The sequence below is a fragment of the Lethenteron reissneri genome, chromosome 10 (genome assembly GCF_015708825.2).
Source record: "Lethenteron reissneri isolate LAM-NWPU_2019-01 chromosome 10, ASM1570882v1, whole genome shotgun sequence".
Taxonomy (NCBI): Eukaryota; Metazoa; Chordata; class Hyperoartia; order Petromyzontiformes; family Petromyzontidae; genus Lethenteron; species Lethenteron reissneri.
Window position 1 is genome coordinate 12,480,614 of NC_083788.1, and position 26,614 is coordinate 12,507,227.

Here is a 26,614-nt window from a genome sequence, read left to right on the forward strand (position 1 = left end):
GCAAAGTTCCCACTCACATCGCCTGCAACAGACTGACGGAGCGAGTGCTGTTGGCGAGCGCCTATTAATTGCCGGGACATTGCACGAGGGGGTGGGTGGCTAGCGCCACGACCGACCGCCTTTGTCTCCCCAGTGGCGATGTTCACACACTGGACTAGGCACTCATTTGAGGCTGAGTCGACCTAGGGGATGCCCAGGTCCGGTTCAGATGAGCGGGAATCGAACTCACGTAACCGGGTTCGTAGCGCAGCGCGCAAACCGCTGCACCACCGCTCCCCATCCACACACACACACGAAGACAAAGATCCCCCGCATAGCCTTAACAGACTGTTCGGGCAAGTGCTGCTAGCGAGCACCTGTGCAGGCTGGCATGGCACACGAGGGGGTGGGTGGGCAGCACCACACCTGGCCACACACACACATATACACACACACACGTATACACACACACACGTACACACACGTATACACACAGACACGTATACACACACACAGACACGTATACACACACACAGACACACACGTACACACACAGACACGTATACACACACGTATACACACACGTATACACACACAGACACGTATACAACAACAACAACAACCGCCATTCGCCACTAAGTGGCGGTGACGTCACCACGATGCTTGTGCCAGGCCAAGTGCACCTTGAGGCCACGTGAAGTGTCGAAAGCCCGCTGGCAGGAGGTCACGGGGCAGACCCAGGTGCCACGGGTTGACTGACCGAGATGACCGAGATGACTGGCTGATGCACCACCTGTGCCCCCTACTGTGCCAACTTGCTGTGCTTTAGCCACCCGGCGCTCCGCTCGTTGTTGTGAGCGTCGCTCCTCCGCCCTCCGTTGTTGTTGGAGGGCGACTGCCTCCAACTGCCCAGTAGCGTCCTTCACGAGCCTCCTCCACTGAGGCCGATCTTGACACCGCTGGTACCAGTCATCGGCAAGTCCACTCAGCTCCACGTCCTCCTGTACCACATCACTCCATCTCTTCTCCAGCCCGTGCCGCGCCCGTCTAGCCCCCTCGATCCGGCCGAACAAAAGCTGTTTAGGCATGCGGTGGCTGGGCATGCGGGCTACATGACCCAGCCAACGCAGCCTTGCCTGCCGGAGGAGCTCACTGATGGGACTTTGCCCAGATCTTTCAAGGATTTGTGAGCTCCTCACACAATCCAGCCTGGTTAAACCCAGGATGGATCGTAGGCAGGCCAGCCTAAATGTTTCCAACCGGCGAAGATGCTCCACCAGGGGGGTCCACGTCTCGCAAGCGTAGAGAAGGGAGGGAATGACCGTGGCCGAGAAGACCTGAAGCTTCGTGCGGAGCGACAGACCAGGTAGCTTCCACACAGCGTTACGCAACCGATGAAAAGATATTGCCGCTCGACTGATTCGGAGTGAGACCTCTGCTGATAGACTGGAGCCGGTCATAAGCACACTGCCCAGGTATGGGAAACTCTCCACTCTCTCCACAACTGCCCCATCACCAATTGGGAGTTGTGGGGGTGGAGTGTTCGATGGTACAAAATACCCAGGCAGGTGCTTAGTTTTGGTGGGGCTGATGGTAAGGCCCCACCTCTTAGTGGCACGCTCCAGTCTCAGCAGCAGCGTCTCCAACTCCTCTTCTGAATGAGCAGCTATTACCAAATCATCGGCATACATAACGTGGTTGACCAATAGGGAGCCATCCCTTGATCGCACCCGGGCGTCGATCAGCCTCCCATTATATCTGTACCAAATAGAAATTCCCCCGGTACAGCTATTGAAGGCTTCACGAACTACGCGGTCAAAATAGATGTTAAATAATGTGGGAGCCAGAGGACATCCCTGTCGCACCCCAAGGTGTACAGGGAAAGGCTCCGACTCCCGGCCACGTAGTTTTACCCGGGCCCGCTCACCATCATGAAGGTCCTTAATGATCGTGAGCAGAGGGTCAGGGACTCCGAAAGCACGAAGAACAACCCAGAGCCCAGTCCTACTGATGGTATCATAGGCCTTGACCAGGTCAATAAAGCAGAGATGTAGGTCTTTTTGGAATTCCCTACACCTCTGCTGTAGCAGACGGACAGAAAATATGGCATCTGTGCAGGACCGCCCTTTCCTGAAACCGCATTGGGGCTCCGCAAGCCTCTCCTCAGCGTGCCTAGCAAGGCGATGTTGAATAATCCTTGCCAGGACCTTACCCGGCACACTGAGGAGTGAGATGCCCCTGTAGTTGTTACAGTCGGTACGGTCCCCCTTCTTAAAGAGGGGAACCACACACGTATACACACACACGTATACACACACGTATACACACAGACACGTATACACACACACACGTATACACACACAGACACGTATACACACACGTATACACACACACGTATACACACACGTATACACACAGACACGTATACACACACAGACACGTATACACACACAGACACGTACACACACAGACATGTACACACACACAGACACGTATACACACACAGACACACACACACGTACACACACACAGACACGTACACACACAGACACGTACACACACACAGACACGTACACACACACAGACACGTACACACACACGTATACACACACAGACACGTACACACACAGACACGTATACACACAGACACGTACACACACACAGACACGTATATACACACACAGACACGTATATATACACACACACAGACACGTATATACACATACACAGACACGTATACACACACACAGACACATATATACACACACACAGACACGTACAAACAGAGACACGTATACACACACACATACAAACACATACACACAGAGACACGTATACACACACACAAACACGTACACACACACAGACACGTATACACACACAAACACGTACACACAAACACGTACACACACAGACACGTACACACACACACCTCGTGTTACACGGCCATCGACAGAGAGAGAGACACGAGGAGGTACGGAGCTCTTATCGTTCATACCTTATTCATGCCACGCAAATTAAAGCGAAGCGGAGTGCCCACCCTTTGCCCCCCTCTCCCCCAGTAATGTTCAATTAGCCAGCAATTAACATTTAATAAATGCTCGCAGAGTTCCCGCAGCTGCTGATCAAGGGCGCCTCTGGCCAAAAGAACGCGACGCGGATTGCACGGGAACGAGGGGCGTGAGCGGGGGCCACGTTTAGGCGCGCGCTGTCACATCGCGATCGTCGCCGTCGAAATCATCATCATCATCGTCGTCATCATCATCGTCGTCGTCATCATCATCATCGTCATCATCATCGTCGTCATCATCATCGTCGTCATCATCATCATCATCATCGTCGAAATCATCATCATCGTCATCATCATCGTCGTCATCATCATCGTCATCATCATCGTCGTCATCATCATCGTCGTCATCACCATCATCATCGTCATCATCATCACCATCGTCATCATCATCATCGTCGTCATCATCATTATCATCATCGTCGTCATCACCATCGTCATCATCATCATCGTCGTCATCATCATCATCGCCGTCGACATCATCATCGTCATCGTCGTCATCATCGTCGCCGTCGACATCATCATCGCCGTCGTCGACATCATCATCGGCGTCGAAGGGGTGGTTGGCCAGCACCACGCCCGGCCGCCTTTGTCTCTCCAGTGGTGATGTTTACACACCACTGCACCAGGTACTCATTTGAGACATGGGGGGAGTGACTGACGGGTGAGTCACGGGCGAGTGTTGAGTTTTGATGGGTGAGTGACGTGTGATAAGTGATGTGTGCCGAGTACTGATATGAGTGATGGATGAGTGACGGATGAGTGGCGAGTGATGGGTGAGTGACAGGTGAGTGATGGGTGAGTGAGTGCCTGGTGAGGACGCCCAGTGGGGGGGGGGGCTAGCCCTCACCTCCCTCCAGCGTGGCATCGCGGGCCGGTGGCGAGCTGTAGGCCCTAGGCCTGCGCCGTTGTAGGCGGCCACGGCCATGGCGTAGCCGGTCCACACTCGCAACTCCTCCAGGACGTAGCTGCCCAGCTCCGCGTTGGGGAGGTTCTTGTACTGGTAGTCGGCGCCTGAGTCGGCCAGCTTGTACCTGCAGAGACACCGGGAGAGACAGAGACAGAGAGACGCGGAGAGAGAGACAGGGAGAGAGACAGAGAAAGACAGAGAGAGACAGGGATAAAAACAAAGAGGGAGAGAGACAGATGAATACAGAGAGAGAGAGAGACAGGGAGAGAGACACAGAGAGACACATAGAGACAGGGAGAGAGACAGAGAGGGATACAGAGAGAGAGACAGAGAGACCGGGAGACACAGAGACCGGGAGAGAGACACAGAGACACAGAGAGAATGAGACACAGAGACCGGGAGAGACGCACAGAGACACAGATAGAATGAGACACAGAGGCCGAGAGAGAGACACAGAGACACAGAGAGAATGAGACACAGAGACCGGGAGAGAGACACAAAGACACAGAGAGAATGAGACACAGAGACCGGGAGAGAGAGAGAGTGCACACCACTCAGTCTGGAATTCCAGCTGCTGTTGTTACACTGCTTTTTAAAACTTTCCAATATTTTTTACAATCTCGGATTTGGATGAAGACCTGCAGCCTCTCATGCCGCTTTTCGCTTTTCAGTGTCCACATGCCCGAGCCATACGTCACACAAGTCGTAGGCAACCACACGCAAGGTCGTAGGCAACCACAGGCAAGTCGTAGGCAACCACAGGCAGGTCGTAGACAACCACACACCGATTTTGATTTAAAGCTTTCGTGACTGCAGGGATTCATATTCTTGGTTCTTTCGGTAAAGTCACGTAGAAGGGAAATAATAAAATCATAAAAATATAAAACAATAAAAAATTATCACGACGTTTCGACTGCAACACAAGCAATCATCATCAGGTGTGAAATCCACAGCAAGAAAATGTTCTTGTTTTATATTTATATTATTTTATTTTTTTCCTCCTACGTGACTTTATGGAAAGAACCAAGAAGATGAACCACACACAAGTTAGCGGGCACCTGATGAGGTAGCCCTTGAGCGGCCCGTTCCATTGGCTCTCGAGGGGGGGCAGCCACTGCAGGACGATCGTCTCGTTCGTGCGCCCGGACGTGACCACTTTTCTCGGGGGGGCGTCCGGAGGCTCTTCAGGGAAGGAGATCCTGTTTGATGGCCAAGATCATCGTTATCATCATCATCATGGTCTTCGTCAGCATCATTATCATTACCACCACCATCATCATCATTACCACCATCATCATCATTACCACCACCATCATCATTACCACCATCATCATCATTACCACCATCATCATCTTCATCATCATTACCACCATCATCATCATTACCACCATCATTATTACCACCATCATTATCACCATCATCATTACCACCATCTTCCTCATCATTACCATCACCACGATCATCATTATCATCATCACCAGCACCACTAGCCATCTGCCTTAATTATCATCACCCTTCATTATTGTAATAATCATCATTTACTGGCATCGCCGTCTATTTTTTAAAAACATAATTAAACATTTCACGTGAACAATGCCTTGGGATGTAAGATCTCGTGTGGAGCGGTGTCATCACCGTCTATTTCATGACCATCATCACCGCTGTCATGGACATTGTCACTATGATATGGATCGCCATCATTGCTATCATCATCACCGGAATCATCGCCGCTACGATCTCTCATGATCGTCAGATGGTTGCCACTGCTGTGAGCAAGAGTGGGCTGTGCCCCCCCTTCGGGTTCTGTTCTCGGCTCCCCCATTCTCCTCCCCCCCCCATGCCCCCCCCCCACACCTCTGGCTCTCCGCGCTCGGCTACTCCTCGCCCCCTCTCCCTCGTGCCCCCCCCCTCTCCCCTGTGCCCCTCCCCTCCCTCCCCTTACCCCCGTGCCCCCAACCCCATGCACACCCCTCTTCCCCGTGCACCTCCCCCCGTGCCCCTCCCCCAGTGCCCCCCACCCCCGTGCCCCTCCCCTCCCCCGTGCCCCTCCCCTCCCCTCCCCCCGAGCCCCCACCTCTCGCTCTCCGCGCTGGGCTCCCCGGTGCCCCTCCCCTCTCCCCGTGCCCCTCCCCTCCCCCCGTGCCCCTCCCCTCCCCCCGAGCCCCTCCCCTCCCCCCGAGCCCCCACCTCTCGCTCTCCGCGCTGGGCTCCCCGGTGCCCCTCCCCTCTCCCCGTGCCCCTACCCCAGTGCCCCTCCCCTCCCCCGTGCCCCTCCCCTCCCCCCGTGCCCCCACCTCTCGCTCTCCGCGCTGGGCTCCCGGTGCCCCTCCCCTCCCCCGTGCCCCTCCCCTCCCCCCGTGCCCCTCCCCTCCCCCCGAGCCCCCACCTCTCGCTCTCCGCGCTGGGCTCCCCGGGCCCCTCCCCTCCCCCCGAGCCCCCCCTCTCGCTCCTCCCGCTGGGCTTCCCGGTGTCCCTCCCCTCCCCCCGAGCCCCCCATACTCTCGCTCTTCCGGTCCTGGCTCCCCGGCTGCCCCTCCCCTCCCCCCCCGTGCCCCTCCCTCCCCCCCGTGCCCTTCCCCTCCCCCCGAGCCCCCACCTCCTCGCCCTCTCCGCGCTGGGCTCCCCGGTGCCCCTCCCCTCTCCCCCGAGGCCCCCACCTCTCGCTCTCCGCGCTGTGCTCCCCGTGCCCCTCCCGCTCCCCCCGAGCCCCCACCTCCTCGCTCTCCGCGCGGGGCTCCCGTGCCACTCCCCTCCCCCCGAGACCCCCCACCTCTCGCTCATGCTCTCCGCGCTGGGCTCCCGGTGCCCCTCACCCTACCCCCCTCGGAGCCCCCACCTCTACGCTCCTCCGCCTGGGCTCCCCGGTTGCCCCTCCCCTCCCCCCGTGCCCCTCCCCTCCCCCCGTGCCCCTCCCCTCCCCCCGAGCCCCCACCTCTCGCTCTCCGCGCTGGGCTCCCCCCAGTGCCCCATCCCCTCCCCCCGAGCCCCCACCTCTCGCTCTCCGCGCTGGGCTCCCCGGTGCCCCTCCCCTCCCCCGTGCCCCTCCCCTCCCCCCCGTGCCCCTCCCCTCCCCCCGAGCCCCCACCTCTCGCTCTCCGCGCTGGGCTCCCCGGTGCCCCTCCCCTCCCCCCGAGCCCCCACCTCTCGCTCTCCGCGCTGGGCTCCCCGGTGCCCACGCCGTTGAGGCCGCTGAGGCGGAAGCGGCAGGAGCTGCCGGGCGCGAGCGGCGGCGTGGAGACGTTGAGGGAGTCCGCGGGCAGCCCCTGCAGCAGGATCCTCCACGGGGAGCCTGCAGCAGGGGCCAGCGGCACGCAGCAGGGGACACACAGCGCCGTCACCACCACCACCACAGCACAACCACACAGCACAACCACATAGCACCACCACCACAGCATCGTCACCACCACCACCACCACACAGCACCACCACCCAGCACCACTACCACCACACAACGTCACCACCCAGCACCACACAGCACCACTACCAACACACAGCACCACCACCCAGCAGCACCACCACCACCACCCAGCAGCAGCAGCAGCACCACCACCACCCAGCACCACCACCCAGCAGCACCACCACCACCCAGCACCAGCACCACCACCACCCAGCACCACTACCACCACCACCCAGCACCACACAGCACCACCACCACCCACCACCACCATCCACCACCACCCAGCACCACCACCCACCACCACCATCCACCACCACCACAGCATCACCACCACCACCACCCAGCATCACCAAATCGATAAGAGCGATAAACACAGGGGACGGGGTGAGGGCATTGCCCGAAACGTCGCCTACCACATATGTGTTACCCCTAAGACCAGGCACACACGCACACACACAATGTTGTTGACAAATAGCGTAAAGTTGCGCGCAATATTTATTTATTTTACCCCCCCCCCCCATTCCCTTTCTTGTTGCGCGTTAGGAATCAATGCGGGCGCCTATATCTGGCGACGGAAGTCAGCCCCAAGCATTAACATTCACACAACAACAACAACCACCACCACCACTCCACGACGATGGTGAAGACGGCATCGCAGCAGCAGCATTAGGATTCACACTGCAGGAGCAGCCCCTCAAAAAATCTCCGCACATTGACATTCACGGCCCATCAGCATCATCGGCGCGCGCGCGCGAGAGAGGGTCGCAAATTGCTGCGAGCGGCATTAAAAGTAATTGAATTAACATGAAAACAAAAGAACAAAGTACCCCACCACCACCACCACCACCACCCACGAACTCCCTCAAAGCCCCCCCCACCCAGCCACCCACCACACCGCCCACCACTAACTACCACCACCCACACTCCCAACCACTTAAAGCATTGAAGTATTTATATGAAGGCCAAAGGCGAGGGCACAACCCCCGTGCCGTGGGGCATGGGGAGGCTTTAATCTAGAAGTGGATTCGCAGAGTCATCACAAAGGGATTGCAACGTCGGTGGGTGGGGGTTAGGCGAGGAGTGGTGGCGCAGTGGTTAGCGCACTCCGTTAACAACCCCGCTTCTGGCGAACCATCGGACAAAGACGGTGGTCACTGTGCCGCGCGCTTTCAGATGCGCTTCTGCGGCCGTCTGGAACGCTCTTGCTTCCGATATTAGGAAGCCACTGGAGCTACGCACTTTTAAATCATCATAATTATCGAGATTGACAAACTCATTTCCTTAGAACTGCTGATTGTGTTTAGTTTGCTGTCCTTCCCCAGCACTTCCGATCAGCGCGGTTGGCTACGTACGGTGTGAAAGAAGTAAAAGATGCATCCGTACAACCCGAACAACATCATTGGCGAGTGATATCTGTACAGATCCTGGGCCACGACCCTACAAAAGGATCCCTAATTCCTGCTCAAATGAGCACCGATGAAGCATTGGCGTTCATTATCTGTTCAAAGCAACCCTGGAAAGTCCACATTCAAACGGCGAGGGGGTGAATCTATCCACAAGGCAAACACTCCCTCCCCACCCAGCCCCTCCCTGCACGACGGACGGACACAATAATCCCCTGTGGGCTGGTGTAACCAGGAGGTTCCTACCAGTATAATTCACTGGGTACTGGGCACACACGCACATGCACATACGCACATACGCATACACGCACACACGCAGACGCGCAGATTAGAAACCGCTTCTCAGTTCATGCAACCCTCTGGTGGCAGCAGAAAGTGTAACATCTGGCCTGGCCTCGTGGGCGATGCGGCGCCACCAGACCGTGTCCTGGTGCCACTCGAGTCTTCCAGTAATCACGCTAATAAGTTAATCAAGTGGGCAATTAGCGATTAACCGGCGGTCCATTAGAGATTAATTGGTGCCAGTGATTAAACGAAAGGATGCTGGCAGCGCGGTGGCAACAGCTCGTGCCGCCCGGCAAGAGGGACCCCGGTTCGAATCCAGACTCCGGTTCGAATCCAGACTCGGGCGCCTTTCTGCATAGAAGTTAGTTCGCGCGCTGTTGTGTGCGAGTGAGTTTGAGTGTCAAATTGTGTGCGTGAGTTTGTGTGTGTGTGAGTTTTAGAGTGTGGTATACAGGAGGTCGTGTGTGGGTTCGGTCCCGACCCTGATGCCCGCTGTATATTTGGAGTTTGCGGTGTCTCTCTCTCATCATCACCACGGTGGCTGGGAGATGTTAACTACCTCGCCTGGTATACAGAAGGTAGTTGGTTCGATCCCGACCCTGAAGCCTGCTGTATGTTTGAAGTTTGCGGTGTCTCTCTCCCCGTTGTCGCGTGGATTTTTCCTCCGGGTTTTCCCTCTACATTTAGAAACATCATCATGGTTTAGAGTATTTGGCTGCTTTAAATGTCCACGTGATAAGCCACTTGGTCAAGGTTGGGCCATCATTTGTGGCCAAGTCGCTTCTAAAAAAGAGCTACGTAGCTCAGAGGGGCCTTACCTGATAAAACAGAAATAGTTAATAGTAGCAGTAAACAAGCCCAGTTAGTGGTAATGATGATGATATGATGATTATAATGATGATATGGTAATGATAATAATGATATGATAATTATATGATTTGACGATGATCATGATATGATGATAATAACGATGGTGACATGATGGTGATAATAACGATGGGTGGCATGATGATGGTGATGATGATGAACGATGGGTGACATGATGGTGATAATAACGATGATGACATGATGATGATGGTGATAATAACGATGGTGACATGATGGTGATGATGATGAACGAGGGCATTCTTGACCGTTCACGGAGAACTCGAGGGTGTAGCCGACGAGGGCGCTGTTTCCGTCGTAGCCTCGCACCCACGACACCTCGGCAACCCGCCTGTGCGTGGCGCTCACACGCGCCCTCACGTTCTGGGGGGGGTGCGGCATCTCCCTGGGGGGGCGGGGGGGCGAGAAGAAACGCAGCCCAAATGAATGTGATGACTGACGACTGCTGCTGACGATGATGACGATGGTGATGACGATGCTGCTGCTGCTGATGATGATGACGATGATGGGTACGCTGCTGATGACGACGCTGCTGATGATGTCGATGCTGCTGCTGCTGATGATGGATACGCTGCTGATGACGACGCTGCTGATGATGCTGCTGCTGATGATGATGGATACGCTGCTGATGACGACGCTGCTGATGATGCTGCTGCTGATGATGTCGATGCTGCTGATGACGACGTTGCTGATGATGTCGATGCTGCTGCTGATGACGATGATGGGTACGCTGCTGATGACGACGCTGCTGCTGCTGATGACGATGATGATGGGTACGCTGTTGATGACGACGCTGCACCTGACGTCGAGCCTGGCTCTCCGCGTGTCGTTGCCGGCCGCGGACGTCACTCGGCACGCGTAGGTGCCCGTGTCCGCTGCCATGGCCCTGGGCACCACGAGGAGCTCCCTGCGCGTGGGGGGCACGGCCGCCCCCCACAGCGAGCCCCCCGTCGACGACGACGCCGCAGACGACGACGACGAGACGAGCACTGACGACCCCGGGGGTAGGGAGGAGGAAGAGGAGGAGGAGGAGGAGGGAGAGGGGGGTCCGGTCCCCAGGGGGGCTCCATCCTTCTCCCACGCGACGAACACGCTCACCGCGGGGTCGTGGGTCACCCCGCACTGCAGCTCGGCGCGCCCCCCACGAACCACGCTCTTGTCGCGCGGGGGGTCTGAGATGCGAGTGCGCACTGTGGGGGGGGGGGGGGGGGGCAGTGACAAAAGGGGGGGGGAGGTCACGCGTTAGCGCGCTAAAACAGCACTTGCCCCAACAGCCTGTTGAGGCTATACGGGGCATCTTTGTCTTTGTGTCACGCATCCACAGCACGTGCACGCGCGCCACAGCACAACGAGACGAGCTCTCCATCTCTGCTCGAGCCCCTCTCGCCGAGTCCAGCGACTGCTGACGTTTGTAAATCCGCGCCTCGATCGCTCACCACCAACGCTCACCACTCGCGCTCACCCTTGGCGCAAACCTCCATCGCTCACCACTACCGGGAGGAGGAGGTGGAGAGGGGGGGGGGGGCTTCCAGTTTGTTGGGGGCTGGTAGAGAGTGGTGCTCATGTGGTGGGGGTGGGGGGTGTACGTGAGGGAGGGAGAGGGGGAGGGAAGGGGGAGTGGGAGAGGGCTGGGGGGGGAGGCAGGGGGGAGGGAAGGGAGGACGGAGGGGGCAGCGCTCCTCACCCCAGCACGCGCTGGAGGGGGGGTGGGTGGGGGGTGTACGCGGGCGGGGGGGAGGGAGGACGGAAGGGGAGTGGGGGGAAGGGGGGAGGGAGCTCCTCACCCCACACAGTGATGCGCGTGCTGGGGGGGGGGGCGGAGGGGGGGAGGGGGGGGGCGGAGGGGGGGAGGGGGGAGGCTGGGGGGAGGGAGGGGGTAGGCTGGGGGGGGGGGCTCCTCACCCCACACGGTGATGCGCGCGCTGGCTGTCGCGTCCCCGCGGTAGTTCTTGGCCTGGCACGCGTACGTGCCCGAGTCGAGCATCTGCACGGGCGCCACGCGGAGCCCCCCCGACTCCAGCAGCGAGAGGCGCGGGGCGGCCGCCAGGGGCCCCCCCTCCGCGCCGAGGCGGCGAGGGGACGCGGGCAGCGAGAGCTTCACTCCCCCTGTGCGCAAAGACAAAGGTGACCCAGCTAGCCCCCAACTTGTAAACGGACGTGTTGGGGGCCAAGTGCTGTCAGCGAGCACTTGCGAAGGTCTAACGCGGCCGCCTTTGTCTCTCCCCATCGCTGATGTTTACACGCCACTCATTTAAGACCGAGTCGACCTCCGTGAGACCCAGGAGAGCACGATAAAGACAAAGATCCCCCGTATAGCCTGAACAGACTGTTGGGGCAAGTGCTGTTAGAGACCACCTATGAAGGCCGGCACGGCGCACGAGGGGGTGGGTGGCCAGCAACCACGCTCGGCCGCCTTTGTCTCCCTAGTGGCGATTTTTACACATCGCACCAGCTACTCATTTGAGGCTGAGTCGACCTAGGGGAGGCCCAGGAACCGGTTCAGATAATCGTCACTAGGTGTCGGGCCGTGAGCGGGAATCGAAACTCGGGTCGCCAGGTTCGTAGCGCTAACCGCTACACTACCGCTCCCCAATGATACACACACACACACGCACATACAAAGACTTTCCCTTATAGCACGTGACACGCGCATCACGTAGCAACATTTTTGAATGGGCACCCCCAGGGGCAGCTGTCCCCCGTGCGGCACAAGGTGACTCAACACCTGGTCTACATACATGGGGGAGAGAGGTGGGGTAATTAAAAAACATGTATGTTGAACTTCTTTCACACCGTACGTAGCCAACCGCGCTAATCACAGGTGCGGGAAGGACAAGAAACTAAACACAAACAGCAGTTCTAACGAAATGAGTTCGTCAATCTAGACCATGATGATGATTTAAAAGTGCGTAGCTCCAGCGGCTTCCTAACATCGGAAGGGAGGAGCGTTCCATGCGGTGACCGCCGCCTTTGTGCGATGGATATCCAAAAAACTAATTATTACTGGCCAAGACTAATTAGAGAATCCATTGAAATTGAGAGAAACAGAAATAATTTCAATCGCTCTGACAGCTACAGGCTTAGTGCGGCCTGGAAGCGTATTATGAAATAAATACAATTACAATTCCTCATAAGGGAAACAAATACCAATGAATAACAATTGAGTGATTACCAATCTATATAATTACAATACCCTCTTCCTCTTTGCCTCGAATCACTGCACCAGATTGAGTTGAATTATGTGATGACGTCACCCTGATGCTGCTCTATTTAAGACCGGAAGCAACATGAGAGCTTCACCATTCTTGCCCGATGAAGCTGATTGTAATTATCAGCGAAACGTCGTACTACTCACATTTAAAATGCTGTTGATTCTCTCTTCAGCACACCGGTGGGGCTAAAGAAGTCAATTAATTTGTCCTTTGAAAACGTGACACATTTTTTTACTGTTTGGCCGTGTCGGGTGGTGGAGGGTTACGACACATTTTATAAATAACGCGATCTGACCCAAAAACCTTTATTATGAAGGATATCCAAAAAGCCGCCGCTGCTGCGAGCATGACCCGGAGTTCGCGTGGCGGTGCTTTAACCTCCTTGACGAGATCAGCGAGGTATTGTGGTTCATTTGTGGCGAACGCTTTGTGTGTAACGAGTCCGACCTCGTAACGTATCCGTTCGGCAAACTCGAAGCCAATGCTGTCGGCACACAACAACCCATTCAATTAGAATATCTGCAGGGGATGTTTAACCTCCACTGTGAAACAGAGGGCGCCCAGCAGTATTGACACGTGTCGCACACCCCCATCATTAACCAGGGCGGGATGCCGGATTCGAACCGCGAACGTCTGCAACAAGTGGCGAGCGCGCTGCCAGCGCTGTGGAGGTGGCGGCGAAGGGGATTGGTGGATCACCGTGCTGTTGGGACACTCCCCCGGCTCGCCGGGAGAAGACGGTACAGCAAATGTACTCGTCTCCATCCGTTTCTATCTGTACGGGGACGGAACCTTGTCTCCTTCGCGCAAAGGCCCTGCTACGATTGTAGCCCATCCCGTACATCGCCATAACGCCATGAACAGCGCTACACGCATTGGATGCAGTCTCATCACGGCATCAGGGCGGACCAGCATCGCGGCGAGATGGATGCAATTCCCGATCCGGCTGAAATCAAGCAACGGGCGGTAACAAATCACTTTCATGTTGTGGGGGGGAGAGTGCGGGGGGGGGGGGGGTAGCAGATGGGAGTCATCCTCACGGCCGCGTCACGGATTTCATTTTTAACAAATCGCTCCGTGGCACAAAGGCCCCGCCGCTCGTGAGAACTCGCGCTGCCGGCTGATTCATCTAAAATACATTTAATTTTTTAAGTACAAATATTACCATTTTCTTTTTTTTATTCATTCGCGTCCGGCGATTTGCGTTGTCGCTCATTAACGCGCGGGCGCCTCGCTCGCTCCAAACAACAACAACAACAACAACCCCCAACACAAGCCGCTCCGTGCGCCCCGCGAGCATTAATTTAGACAAATGTCACTCGGCGTCCTCCGAGTCTCACAACTCGCTCCCTTCCCTCCACCGCCTCCATCGCTACCCTCCCCCACACCTCAATCCCCTCGGGGCGACGGTGGGTGGGGGGCTGCCCCCCCCCCCCCAGAGCCCGGTGTCAGGTGCATAAGTCCCATTAATGCGGTTATTAACCACGTGCTCTCGTGCGTTACGCGCATTCATTAGAGGAGTGTGGTTCTACGCAGGGAGCGTGGCTCTAGTTAGAGGGTGGCTCCTCCAATAGGAGCGTGGCTCTCGTTAGAGCGCGGCTCCTCCAATAGGGACGTGGCTCTAGTTAGAGGGTGGCTCCTCCAATAGGAGCGTGGCTCTCGTTAGAGCGCGGCTCCTCCAATAGGGACGTGGCTCTAGTTAGAGGGTGGCTCCTCCAATAGGAGCGTGGCTCTCGTTAGAGCGCGGCTCCTCCAATAGGAGCGTGGCTCTCGTTAGAGGGTGGCTCCTTTAATAGGAGCACGTCTCTCGTTAGAGGGTGGCTCCTCCAATAGGAGTGTGGCTCTCGTTAGAGGGTGGCTCCTCCAATGGGAGCGTGGCTCTCGTTAGAGGGTGGCTCCTCCAATAGGAGCGAGGTTCTCGTTAGAGCGCGGCTCCTCCAATAGGAGTGAGGCTCTCGTTAGAGGGTGGCTCCTCCAATAGGAGCGTGGCTCTAGTTAGAGGGTGGCTCCTCCAATAGGAGCGCGGCTCTCGTTAGAGCGTGGCTCCTCCAATAGGAGTGAGGCTCTCGTTAGAGGGTGGCTCTTCCAATAGGAGCGTGGCTCTCGCTAGAGGGTGGCTCCTCCAATAGGAGCGTGGCTCTCGCTAGAGGGTGGCTCTTCCAATAGGAGCGTGGCTCTCGTTAGAGGGTGGCTCCTCCAATAGGAGCGCGGCTCTCGTTAGAGCGTGGCTCCTCCAATAGGAGCGTGGCTCTCGTTAGAGGGTGGCTCCTCCAATAGGAGCGAGGCTCTCGTTAGAGCGCGGCTCCTCCAATAGGAGCGTGGCTCTAGTTAGAGGGTGGCTCCTCCAATAGGAGCGAGGCTCTCGTTAGAGCGCGGCTCCTCCAATAGGAGCGCGGCTCTCGTTAGAGCGTGGCTCCTCCAATAGGAGCGTGGCACTCGTTAGAGGGTGGCTCCTCCAATAGGAGCGTGGCTCTCGTTAGAGGGTGGCTCCTCCAATAGGAGTGAGGCTCTCGTTAGAGGGTGGCTCCTCCAATAGGGGTGTGGCTTTAGTTAGAGGGTGGCTCCTCCAATAGGAGCGTGGCTCTCGTTAGAGCGTGGCTCCTCCAATAGGAGTGAGGCTCTCGTTAGAGGGTGGCTCCTCCAATAGGGGCGTGGCTTTAGTTAGAGGGTGGCTCCTCCAATAGGAGCGTGGCTCTCGTTAGAGGGTGGCTCCTCCAATAGGAGCGCGGCTCTCGCTAGAGGGTGGCTCCTCCAATAGGAGCGTGGCTCTCGTTAGAGGGTGGCTCCTCCAATAGGAGCGTGGCTCTCGTTAGAGCGCGGCTCCTCCAATAGGAACGCGGCTCTCGTTAGAGCGCGGCTCCTCAAATAGGAGCGTGGCTCTCGTTAGAGGGTGGCTCCTCCAATAGGAGCGCGGCTCTTGCTCGAGCGCGGCTCCTCCAATAGGAGCGTGGCTCTCGTTAGAGGGTGGCTCCTCCAATAGGAGCGAGGCTCTCGTTAGAGCGTGGCTCCTCCAATAGGAGCGCGGCTCTCGCTAGAGGGTGGCTCCTCCAATGGAAACGAGGCTCTCGTTCAAGGCGCGTGCTCTTCGGCGTGACCGTGAGACCACGCGTGCGCACGTGGTCAATGCCGTTCATGCCCCGCCGTCTGTAACGGTTTTTGTTGTTGTTTTTGTTGTTGTTCTGCATCGTGAAAGCTTCCATTTAGTGTCGACAAATCGGCAGGGACGTATGTTCTTGTGTTATTCTTACGTTATGCATTCGCAATGATGTTTCTTATATTTTCTCTATTTCGCACTATTATTATTGTTTTGCTGCGGCATTGTTTGTCGTCGCAACGTGTTGACCCGCCCCCTACTGGACGCCTGTGGGGAAAGAGCTTCACAGCTCATCGGATTCCTGCAGGATAAATCAAGATTCTGATTCCGCGTTCTCCGAGAGCGAACATCTGCTCATGTGTATTTAACACCCCTCCCTCCCTCCCTCCCTCGCCCCGTCCACCCCGAGTCAGCGGGGAATGTGTCGAGGCGAGAGACAGTGTGCGAGTTCTCTCTCCCCGTGTCGGAGAGAGAGAGACACGAGGCATCCATAGCGAGTGTCTCACGCTCCCACCCCTCTCGTGCCGCGCAAACGAAATTCACTCACTCGGTGATCTCCGCCTCTCTCCTCCTGCCTCTCCACACCTTCCCCATGGCTGCTCGTGTCTCTCCGTGTCGCCTCGTGTCTCTCCTCTCTCCACGTCTTCCCCGTGTCTCTCAGTGTCTCCTCGTGTCTCCTCGTGTCTCTTCTCTCTCCACGTCTTCCCCGTGTCTCTCAGTGTCTCCTCGTGTCTCCTCGTGTCTCTCCGTGTCTCCTCGTGTCTCTCCGTGTCTCTTCTCTCTCCACGTCTTCCCCGTGTCTCTCAGTGTCTCCTCGTGTCTCCTCGTGTATCTCCGTGTCTCCTCGTGTCTCTCCGTGTCTCTTCTCTCTCCACGTCTTCCCCGTGTCTCTCAGTGTCTCCTCGTGTCTCCTCGTGTCTCTCCGTGTCTCCTCGTGTCTCTCCGTGTCTCTTCTCTCTCCACGTCTTCCTCGTGTCTCTCCGTGTCTCCTCGTGTCTCCTCGTGTCTCTCCGTGTCTCTTCTCTCTCCGCGTCTTCCCCTGGCTGCTCGTGTCTCTCCGTGTCGCCTCGTGTCTCCTCGTGTCTCTCCGTGTCTCCTCTCCACGTCTTCCCCGTGTCTTCTCGTGTCTCTTCTCTCTCCACGTCTTCCCCGTGTCTTCTCGTGTCTCCTCTCTCTCCACGTCTCCCCGTGTCTCCTCCTATACACACAGCTGTCTTCTCTTATCTCCTCTTAGCGCCTTCAGATGTCATCCCGTCTCCTCCCGCCCATTCCCATCTCCGCCTAACTCGAGATGGGAGCGGACCGCGAGGAGTTGACAACATTTTGCTCAACCCGCAGCCGGATGGAGGAGTCCCGCTCTAGTGGTGGTCACGTGGGCGCGGGGGGGGGGGTTATTTGACCATACTTCACCACGCTGGTCAACGATGAACCTCTTCGGATATCACTCGCCGCCGACTGCTCGGGTCGCCAGGTTCTGAGCGCGTCGCGCTAACTGCTGCGCCACCACTCCCCCACCCTTTCCCCTCTTTCCACCCCACACTGCCCCCTCCGGTCGGTTTATTTATCACAGAATAATCTCGTTGAGGGCTCGAGGCGTCCGGGTGGAGAATCAACGGAGGGCCAATTGCCCCGGGCTCACATTCATCTCCATCAATCGCCTTCGCGATGCTGGGCGTGGAGGAGGAGGAGGAGGGGGGGTCTAAAGAATTGTGTGGGGGGGGGGTCCCCGTGGGGATGCCGACTTGACGCCTTCGACACCCCTGACGGGGGGGTCAAGGAGGGGGTGTTCACTCCCTCCCTCCCCCCTACGCCCCCCCGCTCCTCCTCCTCCTCCCCTCATCTCTGCGAGTCCCAGGAGACCGTGGATGAAGCGAGAGTCGATCACTTCATCCGAGCAAATTCACTCACATCGCGGTGAGGGAAGTGGGGTGGGGGGTGTAACTGATGCACATGACACACAGATATTATAGAGATGCCACGTAAGCAGTGAGTGGTTAAACATCACGTGGACTCGACACGCGTGTTGATGATGACGCGTCATCGCCACGTGCAGCGCCACATTACAAAGGCAATGATCCCCCCAACGCCCCTGCAGCCTCAACAGACTGTTGGGGCAAGTGCTGTGAGCGAGTAGCACCTACGAAGGCCGGCACTGTGGCACACGAGGGTGTGGGTGGCCGGCGCAACGACGCCCGACCGCCTTTGTCTCCCCAGTGGCGATGTTTGCACACCGCACCGGTGCGTTGTGAGTACCACCGCTGTTGGCCGTCAGCGTGAATCGAACTCGGGCCGTCGGGTTCGGAGGGCAGTTCGCTTACCGTTACACCACCGTTACCATCACGGTGGTGACGGTGGTGATGGTGGTGGTAATGGCGGTGATGGTGATGATAATGGCGGTGATGGTTATGATAATGGCGGTGATGGTGATGATGACGCTGATGGTGACGATGGTGATGATGATGACGATTGTGATGCTGATGGTGATGATGACGCTGATGGTGACGATGATGGTGATGCTGACAATGTGATGATGATTATAACGATGGTGATGATGACGGTGACGATGGTGATGATGGTGGTGATGGTGGCAGCGGGAACAACCGCTGTGTCTAATTACGAGTGTGAGTAATTAAACTGCGGAAGCAAACATTGCATTAAAATTGTTACAATGATTAGTTTTAATTAAATGCACATTAACGCACTTTGCATAAATACAAAGCAACACAATGCGGGAAGGGTGGTGATGGTGGGGGAGGTGGAAGTGCGGATGGGAGGGGGGCGATACTGGGGTAAACAACGCGGTGGTGGTTCGTGGGAAACAATGAGGGGGGGAGGGGGGAGGCGAAGGGAGGTGTCACCTGAAGTGTTGCAATCTCGTGGCGTCCTGGAAATGCGGCAAAGGAAAAAGACAAAGATCCCCACTCCCCCCCACGTCTCCCCGTAAAGCCTTCAACAAACTGTTGGGGCAAGTGCCAATTAAGCGAGCGCCTACGAAGTGGTGGGTGACCGACATCACGCCCGACCGTCTTTGTCTCCCCAGTGCTGTAACGTTCTGACCCCGTGCCCCCACCCCCCTACTCATCATCTGTGAAAGAGCGCTGCTCAGCTCATCGGTTTCCTCCAGCGCGAGCACGTGGTCTGACTCCGATGTTTGCCCACCACACGAGATCCTCATTAACGGCTGAGTCGACCTAGGCGAGGCCTGTGAGCGAGTTTCCATATTCGCCCACTGCCGTGGGTCCTGAGCGCCAGTCGAACTGGGGAGGTCGCGTGGTGGCAGCGCAGTGCGCTAACCACTGCGCCACCACTACCCAGTACACTCCGCCATCCGAATAAATAACAAACGTCACCACGACGCTTGTGCCAGGCTAGGTGCACTTTAAGGCCACGTGAAGTGTCGAACGCACGCTGGCAGGAGGTCACGGGGCAGACCCAGCAGGTGCCACGGGTCGACTGACTGAGACGACTGAGATGACTGGCTGATGCACCACCTGTGCCCTCTACTGTGCCAACTTGCTGTGCTTTAGCCACCCGGCGCTCCGCTTGTTGTTGTGAGCGTCGCTCCTCCGCCCTCCGTTGTTGTTGGAGGGCGACTACCTCCAACTGCCCAGCAGCATCCTTCACGAGCCTCCTCCACTGAGGCCGATCTTGACACCGCTGGTATCAGTCATCGGCAGGTCGACTCAGCTCCACATCCTCCTGTACCACATCACTCCATCTCTTCTCTAGCCCGTGCCGCGCCCGTTTAGCCCCCTCGATCCGGCCGAACAAAATCTGTTTAGGCATGCGGTGGCTAGGCATGCGGGCTACATGACCCCGCCAGCGCAATACACACACACACACGTACACACACCGGCACGCGCGACTCGAGAAATCTCGTTTAGCACCGGTCGTTAGCTGATGAATCAATTCGTGTTTAATGAGAAATGTACCGCGAATAACCCAACGCGGGCCCACAATGCCTGCGTCAGCGCATTCCCTCGTGGATCGCGGAATCCGTACAGAGACAAAGGGGAAAACTCCCACCCCCCCACCCCCGTGTAGCTTTCGAAATATTTTCGGCTGCCAAAGTGCGATGTTTAGCGAGCACCTACGCAGGATGGCACGGCACACGCGAGGCGGCGGCGTATCGACCCGGTGAGGCCCAAGAATCGGTTCAAATATTCGCCACTGTTATCGGTCGTGAGCGGGAGTCGAACTCGGGTGGCCGGGTTTTGCAACCGCAGTGTCTCTAACCGCTGTACTACCGTTCCCCATAATGCACGTGTGTGTGTGTGACACACACGCAGTCACCCACTCGCCCACTTACCCAGATAACCACACAACCACCCACTCAATCACCAACAACTCATTCGCCCACTCACTAGATATTGACACACCCAGTGACCCACTCTTCTACGCACCCACTCACTCAATCACCAACTCACTTCCCCATGCGTGCCCATTCACTCACACTGACACAAAGTCGTCACCGCTCGCTCACCCATGCAATGACTCATTCACCCACCCACTCACCCGCTCAACACTCACCCAACTTATTCGCCCAACCAATTATCGTGTCGCCCACTCGCTCACAGCGATACAAACAGCCACCCACCTCACTCACTCCACTCGCTGACCCACGGCGCTCACCCGTTGGCAGTTTGCTAAGCACTGCTCCACCACCTCCCACAAGAAACACGTCAACACAACAGACAAAGATCCCCCGTGTAGCCTTCACGGGCTGTCAGGGGCAAGTGCTGCTAGCGAGAACATATGGAGCCCGGCACAGCACACGAGGGGGTGGCCAGAACCACTCCTGGCCGCCTTTGTCTCCCTAGTCGTGATGTTTACTCATCCACACCAGGTACTCATTTGAGGCTGAAGTAGACCTAGAGGATGTCAGATAATCGTTACTGGTGTTGGCCTGGAGCGGGAATCGAACTACACTACCGCTCCCCACCACCTAAACACACACACACACGTTCACACACACACACACACACGTTCATACACACACACGTTCACACACACACACGTTCATACACACACACGTTCTCACACACACACACGTTCACACACACAAAATATCCCCCGTATAGCCTTAGCAGTCTTTTGGGGCAAGTTGCTGTCAGCGAACACCTGGGGGTGGGTGGCTAGCACCAAGCTCGGCCGCCTTTGTCTCCTCAGTGGCGCACGAGGTCCTCATTTAAGGTTGAGTCAACTTAGGAGAGGCGGCTGGACCGGCTGAGATGACTCACTCGCCGCTGACCTAAGCGGTGTCCCGGGAATCAAAATCAGCCGCTGTCGCGGGTTCCCTCACCTTTGAGCCACGTGAGCGTGGGTCTGGGGGCGCCCTGCACGTCACAGGGGATCACCACCGTGTCCCCTTCCACCAGGACCCCCTCCACGGGGCCCCGGGTGATGTTGGGCGCGAAGCCTGGGGGGGGGGGCGGGGGTTGGGGGGGTTAGAGTGGGGGGGGGGGGTTAGAGTGGGGGGGTTAGAGTGGGGGGGGGTTTGGGGGGGTTAGAGTCGGGGGCGGGGGTTGGGAGGGTAAGAGTGGGGAGTGGAAGGGGGGTTGGCGGGGTTAGAGTGGGGAGGGTTAGGGGGTTAGAGTAGGGGCAGGGGGGTTAAAGTGGTGGGGGGGGGGGGGTTGGGGGGGTTAGAGGGGGGGGGTAGTGGGGGCGAGGTTTGGGGGGTTAGAGTGGGAGGGGGGAGCGGGGGAGAGGAGCGGGGGGGGGCCCAGAATTGTATGTATTTTTGTTAACATCTCTCCTCGGTGGCTAGGAGATGTTAACTACCTCGCCTGGTATACAGGAGGTAGTCGGTTCGATCCCTACCCTGACGCCTACAGTATATTTGGAATTTGCGTGTCTCTCTCTCTCTTTCTCTCCCCGTGGTGGCGTCGATTTTTCTCCGGGCCCTCGGGTTTTCCCCTCCACATTCACAATGAACACGCGTTTCGAGTATTGGGCTGCTATAAATTTCCGCACGGCGATGATACGTCGCTTCGTTGGGTTATCATTTGTGGCCAGGCCGCTTCTGAAAAAGAGCGATATAGCTGAGTGGGGCCTTACCTGGTAAAAATAACAAAAACTTGTTGGGTTTAATTAAGCTCGGACGTCAAGGGACACTATCGCAAGACACAAATACTGGCGCTTTCAAAACCAGGTTAGCCGCCAAGACACTGCCACGCACGGTCTGGCGGTTGTCGTCAGGGGGACGAGGAGGAGGTGGAGGAGAAGGGAGAGACACGAGGAGGAGGAGGTGGAGGAGGAGGGAGAGACACGAGGAGGAGGAGGAAGAGACACGAGGAGGAGGAGGAGGTGGAGGAGGAGGAGGAGGAGGAGGGAGAGACACGAGGAGGAGGTGGAGGAGGAGGGAGACACACGAGGAGGAGGGAGAGACACGAGGAGGAGGTGGAGGAGGAGGGAGACACACGAGGAGGAGGTGGTGGAGGAGGAGGGAGACACACGAGGAGGAGGTGGTGGAGGAGGAGGGAGAGACATGAGGAGGAGGTAGTGAAGGAGGGAGACAGGGGGGCGAGGAGGAGGGAGAGACACGAGGAGGAGGTGGTGGAGGAGGAGGGAGAGACACGAGGAGGAGGTGGAGGAGGAGGGAGGACACACGAGGAGGAGGGAGAGACACGAGGAGGAGGGAGAGACACGAGGAGGAGGTGGAGGAGGAGGGAGACACACGAGGAGGAGGGAGAGACACGAGGAGGAGGGAGAGACACGAGGAGGAGGTGGAGGAGGAGGGAGAGACATGAGGAGGAGGTGGTGGAGGAGGAGGAAGAGACATGAGGAGGAGGTGGTGGAGGAGGGAGACACGGGGACGAGGAGGAGGGAGACACGAGGAGGAGGAGGTAGTGAAGGAGGGAGAGACATGAGGAGGAGGTGGTGGAGGAGGGAGACACACGAGGAGGAGGGAGAGACACGAGGAGGAGGTGGAGGAGGAGGGAGACACACGAGGAGGAGGGAGAGACACGAGGAGGAGGGAGAGACACGAGGAGGAGGTGGAGGAGGAGGGAGACACACGAGGAGGAGGGAGAGACACGAGGAGGAGGTGGAGGAGGAGGGAGACACACGAGGAGGAGGGAGAGACACGAGGAGGAGGGAGAGACACGAGGAGGAGGTGGAGGAGGAGGGAGACACACGAGGAGGAGGGAGAGACACGAGGAGGAGGTGGAGGAGGAGGGAGAGACATGAGGAGGAGGTGGTGGAGGAGGAGGGAGAGACATGAGGAGGAGGTGGTGGAGGAGGGAGACACGGGGAGGAGGAGGAGGAGGAGGAGGGAGAGACACGAGGAGGAGGGAGAGACACGAGGAGGAGGTGGTGGAGGAGGAAGAGACACGAGGAGGAGGTGGAGGAGGAGGGAGAGACACGAGGAGGAGGTGGAGGAGGAGGGAGACACGGGGACGAGGAGGAGGGAGACACGAGGAGGAGGAGGTAGTGAAGGAGGGAGAGACACGAGGAGGAGGAGGTGGTGACGGAGGGAAGGACGAGGACGAGGAGGACGTCGTGGAGCAGCGAGACACGGCGGATGAGCGAGCGGGCGGGCGGGCGGGGGTAGAAGAGGAGAAGTTGGTGGTGGTGGAGGAGGAAGAGGAGCGAGCCACGGGGACGAGGAGTAGGGAGCGCTCACTCAGCACGCTGACGTGCGCGTGGCTCTGCGCCTCGCCGGCCGCGCTGCGCGCCACGCACTGGTACACGGCCGAGTCGCGCTCGCGAGGACGCGACACTTGCAGGCGCCCTCCGGGCAGCACGCGGAGGCGGCCTTCCTGCAGCTGCCGCACGGGCACCGCGTCCCGGTACCACGAGAGCGACGGGCGAGGCCATCCTGCAACGCAGAGACAACAACAACAACCGGCATTCGCCACTAAGTGGCGGTGACGTCACCACGACGCGTGTGCCTGGCTATGTGCACCTTGAGGCCACGTTGAAGTGTCGAACACCCGCTGGTTGCGCGGTTCGCTGCATTAGCGCTTCCGCCCAACGTGCACGGCTGATACGGGGTGAGGTGGACACCTCCTATAGCGTGCACACGTGTCAGGGCGCGTGCACGTGTACACGTGCCAGGGCGCGTGCACGTGTACACGTGTCAGGGCGCGTGGATCACACGTGGTGATCACGCGCGTGCTGTTGCAGCCCCCCCCTTGACCCCCCGCGTTTGCCTTGAGTCGTCTCAGCATTTGCACAACCCCCCTTGACGCCCGCGGTCACTGACCCGGGCACCTCGCTCCGAGTTTAACCCGCCGCCGTGACTCCGAGGTGCAGTTTGCGTGGGGTGGGCAAGGCGGTGGGGGGGGGGGGATTAACGGGGCAGGCTGGAGTGTTAGCTCCTGCAGATGCCGTGATTGATTTAATTAAGACTCAGCAAACACACACACAGACACACACAGACCCTCGCCCCACACACACATCGCTAAGCCCATCCTTAATCCACCATCCCTAAGCCCGACCCAGACTTTGACCCCTGACCCTAACCGTGACCCCCCCCCCCCCCAGACGCACCGGTCGCGCGGCACGGGATCTCGATCGTCTGGTCCACCGTTCCCACAATGCTCCGCTCCAGCTCCACGATGAAGTGGGGGGACTCTGTGGAAAGGGGGGGGGGGGTCAGTTGACACGTGTCAGTGTGCTGTGTCAGTGTGCTGTGTCAGTGCTGTGTCAGTGTGCTGTGTCAGTGTGTTGTGTCAGTGCTGTGTAAGTGTTGTGTCAGTGTGTTGTGTCAGTGTGCTGTGTCAGTGCTGTGTCAGTGTGCTGTGTCAGTGTGTTGTGTCAGTGTGCTGTGTCAGTGTTGTGTCAGTGTGTTGTGTCAGTGTGCTGTGTCAGTGTTGTGTCAGTGTGTTGTGTCAGTGTGCTGTGTCAGTGTTGTGTCAGTGTGTTGTGTCAGTGTGCTGTGTCAGTGCTGTGTCAGTGCTGTGTCAGTGTGTTGTGTCAGTGTGTTGTGTCAGTGCTGTGTCAGTGTTGTGTCAGTGTGTTGTGTCAGTGTGCTGTGTCAGTGCTGTGTCAGTGTGCTGTGTCAGTGTGTTGTGTCAGTGTGCTGTGTCAGTGCTGTGTCAGTGTGCTGTGTCAGTGCTGTGTCAGTGTGCTGTGTCAGTGTGCTGTGTCAGTGTGTTGTGTCAGTGCTGTGTAAGTGTTGTGTCAGTGTGTTGTGTCAGTGTGCTGTGTCAGTGCTGTGTCAGTGTGCTGTGTCAGTGTGTTGTGTCAGTGTGCTGTGTCAGTGTTGTGTCAGTGTGTTGTGTCAGTGTGCTGTGTCAGTGTTGTGTCAGTGTGTTGTGTCAGTGTTGTGTCAGTGTGTTGTGTCAGTGTGCTGTGTCAGTGCTGTGTCAGTGTGTTGTGTCAGTGTGTTGTGTCAGTGCTGTGTCAGTGTTGTGTCAGTGTGTTGTGTCAGTGTGTTGTGTTACTGCTGTGTTCTGGTGTGGGGAGCGGTGGTGTAGCGGTTAGGGCGCTTCGCTACGAACCCGGCGACCCGAGTTCGATTCCCGCTCACTGCCAATACCAGGGACGATTATCCAAACCGGTCATGGATCTCCTCCCCTAGGTCGACTCAGCCTCAAATAAGTAACTGGTGCGGTGTGTGAACATCGCCACTAGGGAGACGAAGGCGGCCGGGCGTGGTGTTGGCCACCCACTCCCTGGTGCGCCGTGCCCGCCTTCATAGAGTGTGCTCGCGAACAGCACTTGCCCCGACAGTCTGTTGCAGGCTATACGGGGGAATATTTGTCTTTGAAGTTTGTGCGCGTCTCTCTCTCTCTCTGTTCTCCTGTGTCTCTGTGCGTGTCCCAGCGTCTTTGTCTCGTGCCCTGTCTCCACGTGACCTGTCTCCACGTGCGCTGTCTCCACGTGACCTGTCTCCATGTCCCCTGTCTCCACATGCCCTGTCTCCACGTGCCCTGTCTCCACGTGACCTGTCTCCTGTCTCCACGTGCGCTGTCTCCACGTGTCTCCATGTCCCCTGTCTCCACGTGTCCTGTCTCCACGTCCCCTGTCTCCACGTGTCTCCACGTGCGCTGTCTCCACGTGCACTGTTTCCACGTGTCTCCACGTGTCTCCACGTGCGCGCGCGTACCCAGGAGGGTGAAGTACGCGCTCCGCGACACCGGCGGGACGTCGACCCCGACGAGCGACGCCTCGCACTCCACCCGCGCCGCGTCGCCCCCGCGCGCCCCGGCCCACGACGGGGGCGAGGCGGCGGGGGGCGACAGCGAGAGGCGGCGGCCGAAGTCCGTGACCCCCGCGGAGACGGGGACGCCGTTCACGCGCCACGTCACGCTCACCTTGTCCACGGGCCTGCAACACGGGGGGGGGGGATGAGAACGTCAGAGAGACAACGGCTGGTGGACTCACACCTCCACTCACTCACCACCGCCACCAGCCACCAAAGATCCCCGTATAGG

The 26,614-nt window shown here is 57.8% G+C and overlaps 1 protein-coding gene across 1 annotated transcript in view; it reads right to left on the minus strand.

The window, feature by feature from the left end:
* The window catches only part of LOC133340739 (protein sidekick-2-like), a 166,214-nt gene that overhangs the window by 41,846 nt on the left and 97,754 nt on the right, over nt 1-26,614 (minus strand). The window contains exons 7-16 of the mRNA XM_061549129.1: nt 26,287-26,507; nt 24,726-24,809; nt 23,857-24,051; nt 21,535-21,651; nt 11,829-12,032; nt 10,726-11,116; nt 10,175-10,311; nt 7,098-7,245; nt 5,015-5,155; nt 3,897-4,080 (exon numbers count right to left, since the gene is read on the minus strand). Coding sequence (XP_061405113.1) covers nt 3,897-4,080; nt 5,015-5,155; nt 7,098-7,245; nt 10,175-10,311; nt 10,726-11,116; nt 11,829-12,032; nt 21,535-21,651; nt 23,857-24,051; nt 24,726-24,809; nt 26,287-26,507 — 1,822 coding nt within the window. The remainder of the gene's footprint in view (nt 1-3,896; nt 4,081-5,014; nt 5,156-7,097; nt 7,246-10,174; nt 10,312-10,725; nt 11,117-11,828; nt 12,033-21,534; nt 21,652-23,856; nt 24,052-24,725; nt 24,810-26,286; nt 26,508-26,614) is intronic.